At 38.7% G+C, this 16830-nt stretch overlaps 1 protein-coding gene across 1 annotated transcript in view; it reads left to right on the top strand.

The window, feature by feature from the left end:
- The window catches only part of CACNA2D2 (calcium voltage-gated channel auxiliary subunit alpha2delta 2), a gene marked incomplete at both ends in the record, with an annotated part of 725967 nt that overhangs the window by 621277 nt on the left and 87860 nt on the right, over positions 1–16830 (top strand). The window contains 3 exons of the mRNA XM_081316808.1: positions 4150–4308; positions 7465–7572; positions 13536–13614. Of these exons, the coding sequence (XP_081172934.1) occupies positions 4150–4308; positions 7465–7572; positions 13536–13614 (346 nt within the window). The remainder of the gene's footprint in view (positions 1–4149; positions 4309–7464; positions 7573–13535; positions 13615–16830) is intronic.

Raw genomic sequence — 16830 nt, 5'->3', positions numbered from 1 at the left:
AGATCAAGAATGAAATTGGCGGCATTAGCAAAGCTGAACTCCTTTTAGGAATGTCTTCCCAAGCTGCTGCCTCCGGCTGGATAGATACATGGAAAGGGACATCTAAGGATCGCAGCCACTTGCTCAACAGCCTCTTTCTACCTGTCATATCCCTGTCCCTAATCTAAAATAGAGGGTCCTTTTTACCTGTTATTGTTTGCTCTCCTAGTCCTCTGGCAAGTGTTAAGCTTCTGGAAGAGGAGAGGTGTCCTCTCATGTCTGCTATGGCTTGGAAAAAGTAAGGAACAACCTAATTCAGCTTAGATATCTCTATGAATGACATTCAGCTCTCTAGCAAGCACATGGTGCTTTATGGAAGAGGAAGGGTTCAGCCATTCAAACTGAAAAGCCTTCCAGTTTTTTATTTTAAATTCAGCTCATGGAAGAATAAACCTTGCCTCTCTTCTATAGTTGTTTGAGAGAGGGTTTTGGTTTTTTTTGCGGGTAGGTCTTGCTTCCCATCCATCCTTATTTGTTTGGATAAGGGCTGACAGAACTGTAGACTCTCCATCCCTTATTCTAGAAAGGGCTTGTTAGTAGACTTTTGGACACGATTTACCAAATTCTGATACTTCATTACAGACAAAACATAAGCCAATACAGCAGAAAAATCTGCCTATGTTATCTCACAAAGCAGGGTGTGTGTGTGTGTGTATGTATGTGTGTATGTATGCTTGGATAGTTGCTCCAGAGTTTAAATTCTAGACTCTTCCCCCGCCCCCCTTCTTTCCAAGTTAATGGTCCTTTGGCTGTTATTTTCAAGTTCACAGCTGGAATATGTTGACACTAGCCTGAGAACCACTGGTCCCTCTTATACCAACTTTCTTCTGAAGATAAGAAGGAATGGTACCATCACAGCTTCAAGAAATACTCTCAGTAGAAAGGGTGGGAAGTGCATGAGAGATGGAGAACACAGATGTGTAGAACAGCATAAGCAGGCTGACAAATCCATAAGCTAAATTGGTCCCAGTGACTAGCACAGCTGAGGAGGGCTATCTTCAGTGATGAAAATCCCACTTTGGTTTATATAATACTCATCCTATACATCACACTGACTCTAATGTTTTATTTATTGTACTGGCCTTCAACATTTTTCTGCCTTTGAGGGACAGAGCCTATGTATATATGTACAGTATGTATACATGTGAAGTGAATCTGGCAGCGTGGTGTCCTTGGCACTGTAGGACAAATGTTTCATGTGTCCAAACCAAAAAACAAAATCTAAAATATCACTAAAACTTTACCATTTATATCCACTGGGCCTGGTGGATTGCTTTAAATCAAGTTTATTCCTCCTTAAATAGTTTCCATAACAACAGTCTTTGTTACAAAGGAAAACCTAAACAATTTAGGAGTACAATCTGTAGCTTCTTGACAGCAGAAGACTTATTTATTGACAGCATTATGCATCACCTATAAATCAAATAGGAAACTGAGAGTTGAACATATTTGGACTATAATTTCAAGAATTCCTTGCCAGAGGACAGACTAAGATTTTAAAGTTATTTTAAATTTAAATTATTAAATGGTGCATGGTTACAGCACGAGACTAGAGGCCAGGAGACTTGAGTTATAGTTCTGCTTCAGGCACGAAAGCCATCTGGAGGACTTCGGAGGATACTTTAGCAAGAAATAAATAGACCATGGCTTGAGAAGAGCAAACCTACAACATCCCCACCTAACTGGAAGGCACTAGGTTGAAAGTTGTCAGTGGTGCCGTGATTTTAAAGTTAGTTCATCCAGATCCAGATTTCTGTTTAACTAATAAGAGTGTCCAAGAGTCAAGCCTGAACTGTAATTAGCTGGCATGCCAATTTTTCCATCGGCCACAAGTTAGTGGTTTATTACTGTCTCCCCACACACACACTTTTTTTTAACAGCTGGCAAACTTACAGGAGGACAATGTCTTTTTTCCTGGCAGTGTTAGAAGGAGGTGTCATTCCTGAAATTTCCTGTCATTTCTTAATGGGTGTCCCCTGAAGGTTTTCTTAATATTGGCATCTCTGCTGCTCAGCTGCATCCCACCTGAAAAATTAGAATTTTCCAAGACAGATTTTCAGATAGGATGAATCCCCAACTGTCACAATCCTGGCCACATCAGGAACAATTAGCAAATGTACTGTTTTTACTCCCAAAACCTGATCCTGAGCGTAAAGGACATGGAGAAAGCTTGAGGAATTGCCTGCTAAGTACTTTTCAGTTTTGTACTATGTATTTTAGGTTATCTTCCTGAATTAATGTTTAATTTGACTTAAATTAATCTTGTTCTTCTTCCCCTCAATAAAGTCCTGTAAATTTGCTCTTTTTATAAGTCAGAATTAAGGCACACCATGAAAGAAAATAAAAATTCCATCATTCTCCGTAACCCTATCATGTGCTTGTTGACTGGCAGAAACATGGCTGGCCTAATTAACAAGTCTAGCCTCGTTACTTTTGCTGGATCACTGCCTTCTAAATTAATGTTCTGTATTTCCAGCAAACTAAGCCATAAGCAAAAATGAGTGTTGTTTTTTTTCAGTTCACCTGCTGGCCAAACTCTATGCAAGAGAAGCCTGCTCTCTCCCAACAACAATTTAGCATAGAGCACCCACTTCACTGAGGCTGTGACCTTGTGATAAAGCATTAAAATGCCCTGCAAAAAATATGTTTGGGCAATCCCAGTTATGCTATCCACAAATTCATTCAATTCTCAATCACTCTCAACAGGAACGAAGGTTTTTGTTATTCCTTAATGTCAGTCTATTCCTACAGAAACCTGAGTACGGAATGTGGTCATCAGTAAGAGGGCTGTGACCCCCAGCCTAGGGGGGAAACCATGTTTATTTCAGCCACTCCTTTCTGCACTTCTTTAGCACAACCTTATCCAAACTGCATCTTTCTTTGTGTGATTGGAGGTATAATCTGCAGCTCTTCCTTTCACAAGAGGGTGGGAAGACCATAAACTATCTTCCCCAGTGGGCATATCCGCTGTGCACTTGTTATGCATTTTAATTGGCATACTTTCTCCTAGAGAACCCTGTTAATTGCAAGCTGCAGTGGTAATTGGAAATATCAGTTTGAGGTCATTGTGTTCCTTCCCTTTAAAATAGAACTACAATTCCCATTATCCCTAGGTTATAGTAAGCTGAAATCTTGATATTTATATGCCCACTCATGCAAAAAAGCAGGGATAGATCTTGGACTGCTGATTGATCTCTCTCTAAGATACACTCACTACAAGTTGAAACCTCTCCGACCCTCAATTCATTTAATCCATTTCACTTGCTTGTGCATTCCATTTTAGGGTACTGCCATTCTGTTGAGAGGGGGGAGGTTCTGTGGGCTCTGAGATGTATTTCCTTTGCTTTGTTTTACCTTATTTGAAATGACCCTCTCTGAGTGTAAAAGATGGGAGGGGTATGCCTGCAGCCATCTGCCTTATCTCCATATGGATAAGACTGGACCGCAAAGGAACTGAAATCTTGAGAACTGCATTTTATCACTCCGGTTCCCATAACAACTTCACACCTATGGATTGGCTAAAATCAAACCGGATGGTTGGACACTAGGAAGGGGTTTGAAAGGACAGTTTTAATGTGACATTTCATGTGGGAAGAATTTAGATCTTGCCTTGCTCTACTACTGCTATCACTAACTCTCAATAGAAGTTCCTGTTGAAACAATGCCAGTTTCAAGAGTTTTGCTTTAGCACTAGTTGAGGCAGGTCCTTACCAGTATATTGCAATTGATCATCATTTCCAAGGGTAGTGGGAAACCAAGCTGTCCCTTTGCTGTGTGTCTTCTTTTGTTCTTACATCCTTTATAGCTGGATCTTGAACAGCACAGCTGCAGAAACTTTATCAACTGGAAGGGTTCCAATATTTTGAAATAGGATACAATCATATTTTAAAGGAAAGTCAGTCTCTGGAAGTAGTAGTAATTTTCTTCTGACCTTCCTTGACTCCTCAATTGATTGTCTCAGCTGACCTAAGTATGTTATCATGGCTCAGTATTACTCAAAACATTTACAGCTGTTATTCACTAAACCCAGTTGGTGGAAGCTGATCAGGTTAGCAGCTTTTGCATGGTGCCCTTAACTAGTCTAATGGATTATAATTTTCTGTCTTTCAGTTTAACCAGAAGGCGCAACCTGTGTCCTGTTTTAAACATTTAGTCCAAGCTAATATCCGCAACAAGAAGGTCTTCAAAGAGGATGTAGAAGGAATGGAGGCCCAAGGAACCACTGATTATAAGGCTGGCTTTGAATATGCCTTTGAGCAATTGCAAAATGTAAGTCCAGGGTTTAAACTTGGGAGGGTGGAAGGTTAAGCGTTAAAATGCCAGATTTCAAATAAGATGGAGGCAAAGAAATATGGAGCTGGAGAAGGGCCAAATTTGATATAAAGTCATATGAAGAATTTTTAGTGTTCTGTTTGCCGAAAGCACCCAAGTGCAGGATTCTCCCAATCTATCCCCAGCAACTATCAAGGGGGGTGGAAACAATGAAAATCTCTGTATTTGAAATTTTAGCTTGACCTTGACAAGTCTAAGCAGAAGGATTCCTGGAATTTTATGTTTGTGTCTCAGATTCTCCTAGTGTCATTACTATGTTAAAAAGCAAAAGTGATTATGTTGGTTTAGTTTTCCTTGATGGGACACTAAATAAATATGCCTGTATATTGGATAACAACCTGAGAAAAATTGAACTCCAACTCTTACTCAGCCAAAAAAATCTACTGGTGGATTTGAGTTGATGCTGTAATAAAATGAGGAAAGAAATCCTGCATGCGACTTTGGAGCAAGAGAATAGAAATGGAATAATACTGAGGCCATAAGGAAAGAAAGAAATCCATTGTGTTTACCTGTAATTACAAGGTTGTCCTTTTTCAGAACTCTGGACAGGGCACTAAATTTTTACTTAAAAGGGCCTGTTATGACATTTGCTTCTTGTCACTTTTTCTTAATCTAAGTTTGCCATGATTTCTTCCTTGAGCCTTGGGAACTGCATCAAGTTATAACACTCAGTGTGGCCCATTCACTCCACAGTGTCAAATGTTTGATGGCAGCCACAATTCACTTCCTTTGTTTTGTCTCCCTAGATAGATGTAACCTTCTAGTTTGCCAACTGCAGCTTTGCTCTTGAGATTTACTACAGCTTCCATTACCATGAGAACCCAGTTTAGCACAACATTCCACGAACATTGTCTCCCTTTGCTATATTCTGTTCTGTTATCTTAGCATACAAGATAAACACTAGCCTAGCACAACAGTCTTTGATAAAAAATATTAAAGGACTGTGAAGAATTGTGGAATCTGTCAATTAAAGCCACAATGATTTCCCCTTTTAGCTGCAAGTTCCAGAATGCCTGCATCATAGGAATCTTTTCAGAACACAGAGCTTATTGTATTTTAAATTTTCTGCACTAGGTAAAAATTGCCATTTGTAAGCACATTACATTGTAAGCACATTATATATTTGTATTCCTCTGTTTATCCCATATGTAGATCATCTCTCTCCCAGAGTACTCGAGATAAAATACAAGATTCTTTTTCACACCTATCAACCATGAGGGAGAGGGTTTTTTTACACCTAGCAATCCTGTGAGGCAGGTTGGACCAAGATAATAACTGACACAGTCACTAAACCTGTTTCTTGATTGAGAGGGGTTATTCTGAGGATAATACAAGTAGCCGTCAGTTAACAACCACTGAAGTTATGAAAATCCCCCCTCCCAAAGATACTAATGACCCAGTTCTGGAATTCTGATGGTCCATGGTCATTTTGGTAACTGGCTTGGTAACTGGCTCACATTTACAGCTATTTAGAGCATTCTATAGTCATGTGATCACAATTTTCAACATTTTTTGCCAGTTTCCACAGTTTACTACTTAGTTTTTTGGCAAAAAAAACCCCGATCATTTGGTATAACAGATTTGTTTCACAACCATCACATTCACTTAACTGCTGTAAAAAGGTCATAACATCTTATATGGTCACATGGTAACCTGCATAATGACTACCATGACTTATGACCTTAATTCTGAGTCAATTATAATTGTAAATTGAGAACTAGCTGTACCACTAGCAACAACGCAAGCAGGCATTGGTTAAACACTGCTGTTTCGATCCTGCCACCAGCAAGAGTAGTTCATTAGCCAAAAGGACATCTGATTTGTATTTGTATCAATTTGTATCTCCTATGTACAAGCAAGGAACATTTATTCCTTGCAATAAATTTTAAAATATTCAGGCCTGTACCCCATTACCTTACATTGGCTCTGTCTTCTGATATGGTAGAACAGAAGGATATTTGCTCATCCAACAGCCTGGCATCTCTGGAATTGTCTTCATTGCAATTGTTCCCTGAAATATTTAATTGTTAAGATGACAAACAGAGCTGGAACCTTAATTATTCTTTTTCCTGAGCATGTGAGGGGCTGAAACCAAGGAAAAGGTTTCAGTGCTGGGTGTTTTCTCCTAGATAAATGAAAACTCCAGCAGCTGGTACTTAAATTTCATTGGAAACAGCTGCCTCTTCCATTTCATTATAAAGTTAGCAGGATCCATCTGAGAAGACTTGGATCAGAAGGGTTATAATGACGTTGGACAAAATAAAGATGAATAGCTCTATTAAATGCTGAGCGGTAATAGCCACAACATAATTTTGGTCCCGGCAGCAACTCCCTCTCCCTTGCTCATCTGTACCACCTTCACCCGTGGAGAATAGCTAAAGAAAACAGATGTCTCTCTGCCAGTGTCTTTAGAGGACAGCAACCAGGATGGGAAAGAAGTAGAACTGATAACCTTGACATCTATTGCCTTCTGCTCTTTCCCATTACAAATACCCTATGGTTGTCCTCCATAGTGAAATGCCATCCTAGGAACACATAAGGATTGTAACCATACACTTCCTTTCACTGGCTTATCCAAAAGTCTGAAAAATACACCCTGATTGAATTGAGTTCCGTATAGAGAAAAATATATGTGCCAAGGCATGTGCGTCTGTATTTACATAGTCAGCAACCTGTTTGTGTGTTGGTTTTGTTTTTCTCTTTAGATAGGAAAAGTATTAGTCCAAAGTCTCAAGTAAAATGTATACAAATGTGCAGAGTTCAAATTCTACACTGAAATCTGCAGGGTTTTTTTTTAAAAAAATGTAATGTTTACAACTCAAAATATGTATATGGGAATACGCATATTTAAGAAAAATTTGCAAAGAAATTTTTATTAGGAAGAAGCATACACAAAATCACATTCGGTTACAGAAAAGTTGCTTGAAGAAGCCATACTGCATACATTAAATGCCAGTTTCCCACCAACAATTTATTTTAATCAAGTGCCCTTACAAATGCAGTGTGTACTGTAAATTAGATTGTATCTCTCCCAGAAAAAAAATGTACTTGGTTCTGCGTCCGATACTTGCTGAAATCTCTGCTTATTTATAGTCCAACATCACAAGAGCCAACTGTAATAAGATGATCATGATGTTTACTGATGGAGGAGAAGATCGCGTGCAAGATGTTTTTGAGAAGTATAATGGACCCAACAAGACGGTGAGTGTTCAGCCTGAACTTCCTCTTGGGACATGACTATATTATGTCCCCAGGTAGGCAGCCGATATTACTACAGCCGGTTGCATTTCTTGCATTTCTTGTGTACAAAAATGCTAAATCAGCTTATTAAAAGAGACCTCACGTTGTTGCATTTATTAGCTTTCAGTCTGTAAAAAGGAATCTCTTCTGCATAGCCTCCAAGTTAAAATAGACTCTTAAAGTTCTTAACCATCTGGTCTCCCGGATTTTTTTTAGAAAAGTTCTTAATTTCACCTGTGCTTTAGCAGAGATAATTGGGGAGAGACTTAATGAATCAGGATTTGTTTTACTCTTCTACCATGGCAATCACATTTAGTTACAATTCAGCTTCAACACATATGAATAAGCTAGTAGAGTCAGTTCTTCCTGGGGTCCAGAAAAAGGAATTCTGTAAAATCTACAGGTTTTTTTTGTTTTCTGCCAGGAAATCCTATCTAAATGAAAGGGTATGCAAAGTAAAAATAATAATAAAGACTGAATGAAGAATAGAAAGAGACATGGCAAAGCAAAATATTACATGGCCAGTATATAGGCAAAGCATATAATGAGACCTGGCAATGGTGGAGACCAGTTAAAAGAAAGAGACAGAGGGGCTAATTCTGGCTGCACAAGATCAGGCCTTAAGAACAAATGAATACAAAGCCAGAATTGAGAAGACAGCAGCAGACAGCAAATGCTGTCTCTACAAAGAAGCTGGAGAAACTGATCCACCTGGTTAGCTGCTGCAAGAAGATCACACAGGCTGGCTATGAACAATGGCATGACAAAGTAGCAACAATGGTATTGGAAGACCTGCAAGAAATACCATTTGCCTACAAGCAAGAACTGGTGGGACTGTGAAACAGAAAAAGTCATAGAAAATGAAGAAGCTAAAGTACTCTGGGACTTTAGAATCCAAACAGACAACACCTGCCTCATAACACTCCAGACTTCACAATTGTCACGAAGACAGGCAAAAAAGTCTGGATAGCAGACATGGCAGCAGTAGAGAAGAGAAAGAACAGGAGAAAATCACAAAATACAAAGATCTGCAAATAGAAATAGAATGTGACAAAAGAAAGCAAAGGTACTACTAATAGTAATAGGCACCTTGGGTGCAATCCCAAAACATCTGGAGCACCATTTGAACACTATCAGCATTGACAAAATCACCAACAATTATTGCAAAATGCAGATTTACATGGAATAGCTTGCCTTACATCCTGTGATGATGCCTTTAACACCAGCCAACGCCAACAACTGGTTATCTCAAGTCCTTAGAAAGGACTCGATTGGGAGATAAAAATGCCAAATCCAATCTAAGCCTCTGGCTAACTGTGCAATTGGCCATAACCTAACAACAACTTGTGAACACCTTCCTCTCCTTATTCCATTTGTCTTGTTCTAAATTTTCACCCTTTGACTTTGGTGGGTCCTATTTTACAACAAAGAAAATGACTGTGCAGTGGCTAAGTTAAATACCCTTCTTCTGATTGCCCCATATGCACATTCGATTTTTTTCCTGAAGAAAATGCAGGTAAAGTCATAAATTGCCTATCTTTTTCTACTGCAGATACAATGATAATCTTTCTCAATGAGGATTTCTGTGTGAGTCAGTAACAGTGCCAATATAATCAAATACTTGAATATAGGATTTATTCCTGTAGAAATACCAAACAATTGAAGGCCCAGCTGTCTGACTTGCTTCAATTCAGTCATGGGGACAGACAGGAGCAGCTAACTCAGGTTTTATCTGCCTCATTTGATGCCAGCTATTTAGACAGTTGATCTTCCTGCCTGTCTGCTCCTGCACTGAGCCGCTGCCCCTTTAATGGGGCGTCTAACATACGGCACTGGTTTTATTGCTTGCACTGACCTTGAAGTGCCAGAAGGAAAAATGGACAGAACTTCCTTTGAAAGTTTGTAGAGGATGTTTCTACAAGGGGAAAAAAACCTTTTGTTAATATGTGGGATTTTTGAGATATCCCATTGAAGTCAACTGTATAATGAAATGTCAACCTGTTAATGGAAGTTCAAATAAGAGCCTTGGTGGAGCAGTGGGCTAATGCCTCCTTAAGTAACACCAGCTGCCTGCAATTAGTGCAGGTTCGCATGCCACCAGGCTCAAGGTTGACTCAGCCTTCCATCCTTCCGAGGTAGGTAAAATGAGGACCCAGATTGTTGGGGGCAATTAAGCTGACTTTGTAATAATGCCGCTTGGGGGGTGTATGAAAGCCCTAATAAGCAGGCATATACATAGAATGAAGGCTACTGCTAAGCTTGTAAGCCGCCCTGAGTCTTCGGAGAAGGGCGGGATATAAATGGAATTTTTAAAAAAAATTAAATGGCTTACTGTAGACTCAAAGTCACATAATATTTGCACTCTTCATGTTCACATTCTTTCTCCCTTTTCATACAAAGAAATAAAGGAGAGGGTTATGTCTCTTGCATTTTTTGGGAGAGGATACTCTTACTCAGCATGAGTAATAGAAAACTTGTAGCTATCAAAATGTTGCTGATTACAAATACTAGCAGTCCCCAGTCACTTCTGTGCCAGGACAAAGCGGAAAGGGAAGGGAAGGGAAGGACCTTACTTTTCTAACTTATTGGATATAAGTCTTATTAATGTAACTAACACCTAGTGGGCATTAGAAGTAGGACAGTTGTCATGATGCCTTCAAAATTCATCCTCAGTTTTCCAATATCTCAATTTAATTTCAGTTAATAGGTACATCTGAGAATGGAAATTGTCAGTGAGAACTTGTTGATTGGAAAGGTGAAAGTGAGGATTAATTTAACATCCCCTGAAATGTTTTAGAGAGGGTAAGAAAAAGAGATCTCCAATATTTTAATAGGTCCAAAGTAGAACCCAGTTCAGTTTGTTTAATTGATTGGAAGTGTGAGATGGCTCCAGAGAAAGGGTTCAATTTATAGAACTCAAATTCTGCAAGGTGACGATGATAGAAGTTGTAATCCAATGTGATTAGAAAGGCCTCTCATTTGAAAGTCTGAAATACAGGGAATCCCTCCAGACAATACTGTATCCATAATTCCCAGTAAGTGAAGAAGAGGAAGCACAGGAGAGTTTTCTTTACCTCTGCAATTTCTATCAGACACAAATAATGATTGCATGAAGAGAGAAAAAATATTTATCGATATGGTATAGTTAAAAACTGTGGATGGTAAATATAAACCAACGTCATATCAACATAAAATATTCCCCAGATAAACAACAATAAAACCATAATAAATGTAACAATACAGAATAAAAACAAAAGTAAAAAGAATAAGAGCAATTTTTGATGCTACTCACAGTCTAATCACTGCAGCATTAATATTGTAAAGTTGTATGGAAAATCCTAACCCTCTTGAAACAAGGCTGGGAAGGTGTCATCTGAACCTCTCAAAGGAAAACTGTTCCACAAGATGGAGGTCACCAAAGAGAAACAAAGTTTGCCCCTTCTACCTCACTGATGTGGACACACTGACCACTCCCATTTGAAATGAGTAGCCTGGTCTAAGGATGATGGAGTTATGAGTGATATTATCAAAGCAAGACGTTGGCACATCCAATAGCTGTGGAACTATTTTGTCTCCCCTTCTCAAAGAGAAGGGGGGATGAAATTGGAAATAAGAGAAGCTGGAGGGCATCTATTTATGCACAGTATTTCAAGAGTATTTTGTGTATATTATTACGGGGCTTATGGGGTTTTCCCCCTTCGATAAAAGGGGATTGGGTGCTTCCATAATATAATACATTTATTTTATTTTATTTTTGACAACTAGGTTTTTCCTCTTAGAAAATGTGAACGCATGTGAGCGCTGATTAAGACAACCAAGCAAATTTTTCCTTGATATGAAACTGAGCAACAGGGCTATTGCAGAAGCCATTCAGCAGCAACAACAGTGCTGTTGTAAGCCACCCAGAATTGTTTTAGATGGGCGACCATATAACTCTTTTAAACAAACAAATAAAGCAAGACTGCCTAGAACCGTTTGATTTCTTCATAAATATGATCCAAAATCAATAAAATAATATTTGGTTCTTTGGATCAATCAATATGGGTATAACAGCTGCTTGAAAATGCATGGCCAATTGCCATTTTGCATATGGTTTAGTTTTTGCCACAACACTGCCAAAATAATCAATTAGTAAGTAAGGTGAATCAAATCAATATGCTCTTGCATTTTCGGTCCTTTTTTCCTACATCTATCCCAGAGGTTGTCATAGATATTTACATTAACAAAAAATAAGCTCCTAAACAGAGCATTATAAATTGTAACGAGTGTTCTTCACATCATACTACTGTCAGGTACTATTCTCTCATATGTTTAGCAAAGCAATATGTAATGCACAGTAGTCTCTTGAAAAATTCCTGCATATGTATATATTTATTTATTTGTATCCCTCCTTTATTTTTTTACAAATAATGCAAGGTGGTGAACATATCCAACACACCTTCTTCCTCCTATTTACCTCACAATGACCCTGTGAAGTGAGTTGGCTTGAGAGAGCGTGACTGGCCCAAAGTCACCCAGCTGGCTTTCATGATGAAGGTGGGACTAGAACTCATGGTCTCCCCCTTTCTAGTTTGGTGGTCTTAACCACTAGACCCAACAGGCTCTCTATGTTGAGTTACTCAGCATACTTGGTTAAAGACACTTGTGCCTATGATTATTTATTTATTTTATTACATTTATATGTCAGCCCACCTCACGAATAAACTACAGGAGGAAAACACAATTAAAAACATCAATATAATGAGAGAGAGAGAGAGAGAGAGAGAGAGAGAGAGAGAGAGAGAGAGAGAAACAATGCAAGAAAAGCAAAAAAAAAGTCTGAGAATAACTCACCAGCAATAAATTAATAATAACAATACAAGATTGTTTTCCTTAGACCACCCAGGGCTGATCCAAGAGGATATCATGATGATGATATTGAAAGCTGCTGAAAGGTCAAGAAGAGCAAGGATGGATGTACTTTCCCAAGCTCAGTCAGTGCTTTTTTGGTCCGTGTCTAGACCTGAAACCATACTGAAAGGGGTCCATTTCCTCCAGTATTTTCTGAAGCTGCAACACAATAATCTTCTCAACAACCTGATTAGGGATCAGATGGACAATGGAGGTTGAGGAAAAGTCAGACTTCTGCCTTCTTATATATCAGCAGGAGATATATATATATATATATATATATATATATATATATATATATATATATATATATATATATATATATATCCCCTCCCTTAAAGATGCATTCATCAGCACCAGAGGCCACCCATATATCCTTTCCTGAGAAACCTTTCTAGCTTGCATGGATCTAACACAGAGAAGCTGAGCTCATGGCTCTGAGAATTCACATATCATCACAGTAATGAGATTCGGTGAATGCTATCGACATGATATTGGATATTAATTTCAATGGAACTGTGGCCAATAATAATAAAGTCAGTCCAGAAATTCAAGAGTTAACAATAATTTTGACAAAAACATAGTCACCAATAATTAAAATAACTGAATGAAATTATTAATACAGCATTGAATTGTCCTGCAACGAGTTGTCCCATGGTGAGTTGACTGTGGCGAATTGTCCCATGGCAAGTTGACCATGGCAAGTTGTCCTAGATCCCTCTCAGCATCTCTTAAGATACACTAGGCTTTTCCACATTTTTAAGACAAATGGCAGGTTTTTATATATATATTAAGAAAGAAGGTGAGTAGTGGTCAAACAGATAGATCTAACACTATTGTGCTATTCAAGTTGCAGGAATTTTTGCTAGTATTTTGAATGGTCATATTGGTAGATTTCATTTACAAGAGTTTACAATGAAGCCATTTAGGTATGGGATAAAGTTAGGGAACGATACACTCATTTACTGTTGGATGTTCCAAATTTCTCTCCCTTTGGTAGACATACTCCTTATAGGTTGATTGTTTTGTTCCAGGTACGAGTATTCACCTTTTCTGTTGGACAGCATAACTATGATGTCACTCCCCTGCAGTGGATGGCTTGTGCTAACAAAGGTAGGTTGCCTTCTCCTGCTTCTTCAAAATGTTCAATTTTTCTCAGGAGCAAAATTGCCTCCTCTTACTGTACTATATAAAGTGGGAGAAAGGGACACAGCCTTTGCTGGTCAAAAGTTAGCTTGCTATTTCCCAGAGATTGGAGTGGGCAACGTGCCCCTTTTCACAGCTATCATTCTGTGTTTTGGTGATGGACTGTTGGGAATGAGAATGGGAACTACATTCCCAACAAATCTGGACAGCATTTGGAGGGAAGAGCTGATATAAAGTAGCTTTATATTGGAAGAAGAGGGTATTCCATATTGAAAGATTAAATGATTAATGCACTGCCAGATAAATTTACCTAGGAGAATCATAACATTATTTAGCTGAAAAGGATCACAAAGATTATATAGCCCAACCTATTAAAATATATAAGAAGATCAATTAAAGTACTCATGAGAGGTGGTTTTTCTGCCTCTTCCTCAATACCTCCATCCAACCCACAATTTCCACAGGCAGACTCTTCCATAGTTGTACAGATTAGTTTTTTTCTAATATTTCTAATACTTATATGAGGTCTAGGTGGCAGCAAGTTAAATCCATTCTTTCTGGTCCTACTTTCTATGTCCATGGAAAATAGTTCTTCACCAATCGTATACCAGCAATTGACAAATGCATAGACTTTTCTTTGGGGGAGAATGAGGGTAGGGAAAGAGATAGATGAAAGTGATTCCACTCTAAGGACAAAATTCAGCAATTTCCTTAAACTGGAGGGTGAGGGTGGGGGTCGGCTTTGGCTTGTTTGTTTTGTGGAAAGAAGGTATTCTAGGAACATTACCAGAATTAACAGAACTTTCATTTTGTGTGAAAAAATGAGAAGGGCGTGAGTTTGGGTAATACCAAAACCTGTATACAGTTAGGGTCAGGAGACATTATCCCTTGGCTCATTTCCTCTCTTGCTCTCTGATACTAATGTGGCCATAGACCCCTTTATAAGGTCTCTGAAGCTGCTCCCCACCTCATCCACTGCTCTGATGGCTTGTCACATTCAGACAGTCTTTTAATCTCCTCACCTTCCTCTGTATCAGAAGCCTTCTGGCTGTCTCTCATTTATCTGAAATTGCCTCCTGTGCCCTTTTGTTCTCCAGGGCTGGCTTTCTGTTCACACCGTCTGTATCTTTCAGCAGGTGGTGGAAGTCTGTGAACCTTTGGGCTGGCAGTAATCCATCTTCCCATTGTTCTGCCCTGTGGAAATATCTCTAGACAGAATAACCAAGTGCCCACTTCTCTCTTTCATCCATTTTGCTTTCTTGTCCTTTTCCATTTCAGATCAGCACTGCACACAGCAACTAATTCTCATTGTAATTCTGATGTTAGTCTCCCTTTTAGGCTTTAAGTATTTCTTCCTCCTTCCAGCCGTCATCATGCATCATTGTATGTCTGCAAGTGTTTTGATTGCCACTGCATCCAAGTAGAGAAGCTTCGTGGAAAAAAACTTCTCAGAGTTTTGCTCAATTTATATTAGCTGCTGCCATTTTCTGGCCAATCCTTTCCACGTTTTTCATATCATCAAGTAACACCAATGGATGACATCGCCAGGGCTCGTTGCCTTGGAAGAGTGAGGAAGATTCTCAGGGATGACTCACACCCTGGACGGTATCTCTTTACTCTCCTACCATCCGGTAGGAGATATAGGAATATAGCCAGCCGTACCAACAGGCTGAAAAATAGCTTTTATCCGTGGGCTGTTAGGCTTTTAAATGGGACATAATCTTATGCAGAATTGACTTGGGAGGCCGGTGTGTGGTGTACTTGGTTCACATGGTGTGGTGGGATGGAGGGTTTGTTGTCACTGTGTGTTGGGGGGAGAGAGCACAGGGGGGAGGCTCAGCTAATCTCAATGTACACATGTACTTTGACAATAAAGGTTTATTATTATTATTATTATTATTATTATTATTATTATTATTATTATTATTATTATTATTATTATTATTAATGCAGGATCAGAATCATTTGCCAAGGTTTACTTTCAACTTTTTAAAAATCAAGTTTGAATAAATACAGCTATTTTTTATTTATTTTTGCCTCAACTGCTTCACTGAGTTTAATTAATTTGTATAGAACAGGGGTCTTCAAACTTGGCCCTTTTATGACTTGTGGACTTCACCTCCTAGAATTCCTCAGCCAGTGTGCCTGGCTGAGGAATTCTGGGAGTTGAAGTCCACAAGTCATAAAAGGGCCAAGTTTGAAGACCCTGCTATAGAACAAGGCTTACCAGAGTTAACCTAGAAACTGATGTCAGTACAATTCCAGATTATTTGAAGGTGAGGATGAAAATTTATTCAACAGTCCTTTTGTTGCTGTGCTCCAAGATGTCACTGAAGCCTCAATAAATTAATAAGGTTACCCAACTGAAGTAAGATATTTGAGGATCTTTTCACTTTATTAATAGTAAACTAGGCTTCTTCAACTCAGGGATCTCCAGATCAGTTGGGATAGGGACTTTCAGAACCTCCAGCTATTGTGCTATACTAAACACACTCCATTTGTTCCCAACAGATGTTAGTTGAGTGGACCTTTAGTTTAGGTTATAAGGTATCTTGGAAGACACAGATGGAAACATACTGCATTTTGTAAATCATTTCAGAAATAAAGCACTGTGATTAAAATTAGACAAGTACATCGGATGTGTGCAACTGATGTGAAATTTTTTTACTAAACAGGAACCTAGTTCCTTACTCTTTATTCTACCAGCAATTTTCTATTTTATTTTATTTATTAAATTTGTTTGCCACTCATCTTGCCAGTTTATTTTCAACTTCCACCCATTCCCTTTTGGCATTCGGAAGTCCTGATATTTGCTTACTGTTTATTCATGTAAAATACCTGATGCTTATTCACTGACTCTCAATAAGAATATTAATAAGAACCTTACGTACTGTAACATCTAGCTTCTCCCCCCCCCAAGAGCTTAATTTTAGAAAAGAGAGAGATTTTGACAATTATTTAAGCCCCATGGATTTTTTTTTGTTGTTGACTTACGTATTTTAACGACTTGTAGCTATATGAACCCCTTCAGCCTCCTTTTGCCTTTTTTTCCCATATTCTCTTTAAAAGCCCACCTGTTTTTGACTGAAGGTTCTGTGTGCTGCTTTTGTTCTTGCAGCCTTTGTTCTGAAGGGCATATGAAGCAGGAGGAGACCCTTTGTTTCTTGAGAGTTTTGTAATCTC

Source organism: Vipera berus (assembly GCF_964194415.1).
Source record: "Vipera berus genome assembly, chromosome: 2".
Lineage (NCBI taxonomy): Eukaryota > Metazoa > Chordata > Lepidosauria > Squamata > Viperidae > Vipera > Vipera berus.
This window is presented reverse-complemented; position numbering and strand designations above follow the sequence as displayed.